The sequence below is a fragment of the Oryza glaberrima genome, chromosome 7, assembly GCF_000147395.1.
Source record: "Oryza glaberrima chromosome 7, OglaRS2, whole genome shotgun sequence".
NCBI classification, from domain to species: domain Eukaryota; kingdom Viridiplantae; phylum Streptophyta; class Magnoliopsida; order Poales; family Poaceae; genus Oryza; species Oryza glaberrima.
Genome location: NC_068332.1, coordinates 12196110 through 12200073, shown reverse-complemented (window position 1 = coordinate 12200073; position 3964 = coordinate 12196110). Strand labels below are relative to the sequence as shown.

The 3964-nt window shown below is 42.4% G+C and overlaps 1 protein-coding gene across 2 annotated transcripts; it reads right to left on the bottom strand.

The window, feature by feature from the left end:
* Positions 1–418: 418 nt before the first annotated feature.
* LOC127780906 (ATG8-interacting protein 1-like) lies at positions 419–3478 on the bottom strand. Of its 2 annotated transcripts, XM_052307896.1 has the most exons (3): positions 3304–3478; positions 1819–2458; positions 419–827 (listed from the first exon to the last, which is right to left on the bottom strand). In XM_052307896.1, the coding sequence occupies exons 2-3, from the start codon at positions 2446–2448 to the stop codon at positions 711–713; spliced, it is 747 nt and encodes a 248-aa protein (XP_052163856.1). In that variant the 5' UTR covers positions 2449–2458; positions 3304–3478; the 3' UTR covers positions 419–710. The 2 variants fall into 2 exon arrangements, with proteins under 2 accessions (XP_052163856.1, XP_052163857.1); XM_052307897.1 differs by lacking the exon at positions 3304–3478 and having other exon boundaries at positions 1819–3281.
* Between the last annotated feature and the right edge of the window lie 486 nt (positions 3479–3964).

The following is a 3964-nucleotide window of genomic DNA, read 5'->3' as shown; positions in this document are numbered from 1 at the left end:
AAGAACCAATATATTATTTTCCCATTATAGCTACGAGTGGTAATTCTTAATTGTCACATCTTAAAAATGGCGAAAAGTTAAATGCCCCAGACATATGTCCAGGATGCATGGGCGAGAGACGTTACTGAGTTCGATGGCCTCCAAAACCGAAGCTCATTTTTACAGAGGGCAAGCAAGATGACGGCTAATGGCTTGGCAGCGGCAAAAGGGTACACAGCACAGCCCTGACACTGAAAAACACTGCTCCGAGTCCGATCTCAAGCGTGCCCTTTTTGGATGAAATGGTTCTGATCTAAGCTAATGCCCGAAAGTCCTCCGTATCCCACCCTCCGTCTCACGTTATGAGAATGAGACGTTTGTCTCAATTTCTCATACATCAAATCTATTTAATACTCAAAGCGTCTTATACCATAAAAAATTAACGTGAAAAAGAGAGAGTAGCAATTATCAGCGGCAAAAAAGCAGGTACAGATAGATGTTCGCGTGTGTTGTTCTCCTGTATTTTTACAATTACTACGTACGGAGTACAGAGTACAAATAATGATGTTTTGGTTCCACGAGCAAGATCAATACCCCCACAAATTTACACAAGGACAAAGATCAAACGGTTGCGCTAGTACAAAAAAGAATCTGCTACCTCCAACCATATCAGAAAACAAAAACTCAATTATAGCGATCCCTGCCATCAAAATTTGCCACGCGAGTCCCATTCACGCACTCAATGGCTCTTGAGGGAGCACGCGAGTCGGAAGCAGAGACTTGAGCTGCTGACTGCTGGGAAGCGCATCCTTGCAACGGCTGAATATTCCAACGATTCTGTTCACGCCCTGTCAAAAGTGTTGTCATCAGTGAAACTTGCAGTCACTGCAGCATAATTGCTTTAAATAAATCTAAAGTATGGCTCATATCTAGTAGACAGCCTGAGAGTGGAGCTATGGTGTACATAGTTTGTTCATTTTATATACGTACAAAGTCGTAAACACAGGCTCATGCAAAAGCAGCATAATTAGAAGAAACGGTTAGAAATAAGCATAAGCAGCATAATCAGATGAGACGGTTATATAAATAAAAGCATGGCGACTAGTCTAACACAAATGCACCAGAATTAATGCATCTGCTCCAAGCTAAAGTGTAGGCCTCATGGGGGGAAGTAGAAAATCTTCATGGTCAAACAAAAGCATATTAAGGGATCGTTTGGGGGAGCTTAAGATTCTGACCAATATAAGTTTAGTCTTTTATAAAGGATGACCTTAGATGAAACAATTTTGGAAAAAGAAATTGAACTAAACTACCTTAACTGTATGATCTTTAGGGAATTGGATCCAGAATTAAGAAATTAATTTTGGAATAGAAGTGATTCAATAACTTCATAAATTTAATTTAAAAAGATAAATCAAATAAGTGCATATCTTCTTCTAGAGCTGGATCCAGAATTAAGGAATTAATTACACCGAAAGTCAAACACCGTGTTGATATTGGTCAAATACCATGATAAATAGATCTATTATATGCTGAGTCGAATTTTTAAAGATTTGGTCTAAATGTGTTAGATTTATGGACCAATTATCTGTCTTATTCAGTAGGAGTACTGAAAAGGTTACCACATAAGCAGCACTTATATATACAGGATGCAGGAAGCTTTTGTTTAACTTCCAGAAATTTGAATACTTCATGGCACATAAGATAGGAGGAACATTATATATTGTTGCATGCTTTATCAATCCCTCAAAATAAGTAACAGGTAGACAAGAAAAACGAGATATAAATACTGGAAGCATTGTCGATACAGCTATTATGGGTAAAGTTCAGATAGCATACCTCAGTGCCGATATTGAACTGAAAATGATGAAGGTGCAATTTGTCCTGCTGCCACCTCTGACCTATTATAACAAAGCCCATCAAAGCACCAGCTGCCACAATAGTGCAGACTGTCGTCACTCCTTTCATACGGTGAGAAAGACAATTTGATTTCCTTTTCAACCATCCTTCACATGGAAGATCACACTTGATGGTTGCATTATCTTTCACTTGTTCAGCATGTATTTCAGGTGGCTCTAAATTCGGGATAGTAGTTTCGTTGGCAGAGTGCAGGTCACCACTAACAGACAGACTTCTGCCATCAACTTCTTTGGCTGGTTCATTACAACCCTCATAGATATTCCCAGCACAGCTGCTTTCTTGACCATTGTTGTTGTTGTTCGATCCATCAAGATCAGATTCTATTGGCAAATTCTCATGCTCGCTTGGAGGGAAAACAAAGCCATCTGAAATGAATAAACCAGGAAATAGGCCTTCCTGACTTTTACCCACGTCCCCATATTCAGGCACATAAACTGAATCAAATTCTGTTTGAAATAATGGAGCAGTATATACTGATGAAGCCAGAGAGAGCATATCCAATTCGTTGGCCACGTACGACCCTTCAGCAAATTTCATGTTTTCTGCCATGCATAAAATTCTAGTACAAACATCAAAAGTATTGATATTAGATGTGAGCAAAGAAAGTATATAAGATGGTATATACCTTAGAACATTCCACTGTCAAAACTAGTAAGACCTCCCACTTTCCCAGTATAAGTACTATGATAATTAAGTCATGTTTCATTGGAGTTTTACTTGTAACAAGTAATTTATCCCCTATGTTGAAAGGACAAATTGGCATTTTAGGATTATAGGCGGCAAACCGACCCAAAACCTATATGCTCACCTGCAAACACCTATGTCCAAGCACAACATTGTGCATGCAGATTGGAGAGAAAACCAAAAGGAGATTCACAGGTTCATGTATTCAGTGGCTCTAAAATCTAAATTCATCTTGTACTAAAAAATAGGTATACAAATTATGTGAAGGATCACCGATCTAAATTCAAAAACATGTACGACATGAAATCGTAAAAGGGGGATTAGAGCCAAATCCCATCCAAAGTATTGCGTGGTTGCCAACTTGCTTAATGCTTCACAAAATCAAAATCAAAACCTAAACAAAGCGTCCATCCATACAACAGCTGCATTATTCGAAGGCCAGCTGGCCAGGCCACGGCTAGACCTAAGGTAACCGGCGGTCGGCGGACTCCGCCACAGTTAAGCGCACCGGTTCAATACCGAGGCCACATATCCCACGACAACGAACCGCCGCCGCCGCCCGCCAGCGACGACGAGGAAACCCCCAAGGCTTCGCCGACCGACCCCGGCGCTAGATCTGGACCCGGCCGCTCCTCGACGCAGAGTAATCAGACCCGAGGGGAGGGGAGGGAGTAGAGAGAGAGAGGGGGGGGGAAACGAGGTCCGGGATGCCCGCCTCACCTGGACACCGGCGCCGCGCGCTTCGCCGCGCCTCCCGCCGGCCACGCGACGGGGAAGAGGGAGAGAGAGAGAGAGAGAGAGAGAAGGGAAAGACGCCGCGAGAGGGGGCGAAACTTTTTTTTTCGTGCAGTAGTTGCGGTTGGGGAGGAGGAGGAGTCGTGTGGTGGTGAGGCGTGCGGCTCTCGGCCTCGGCGGCGCAAAATCCTTTTTATTATTTTTGCTCGTGAAAAGTTGAGATGGAGCCCGGGCTCGAACCGCATCCCAATTCAAGATTCGGGTCGTGAAGGAGATGGGTCCCGGCCGGGTGGTGATGGCCCCTACTGGGGGTTCGGTCGTAACACGGACACGCCGACACCGTGCTGCGCATGACCAAACTCAGGTGTTTCCCGCGGTATAAAATTGGAAGACGCACGTACGTACTGTAGCAACTAAAGTTCAATTTCTTTTATCCCAATATTGGGTGAATAACTTTTTTCTTAAAGTTAAATATACTCCATCCGTTTCGCAATATAAGTCATTCTAGCATTTCTCACATTTATACTGATGTATCTATCTAAATTCATTAACATCAATATATATGTGAAAAATGCTAAAATGATTTACATCGTACAACAGAGGAAAGTACCTATTAATGTACAAGCGAAGTCGTTCTTCTTTTTTC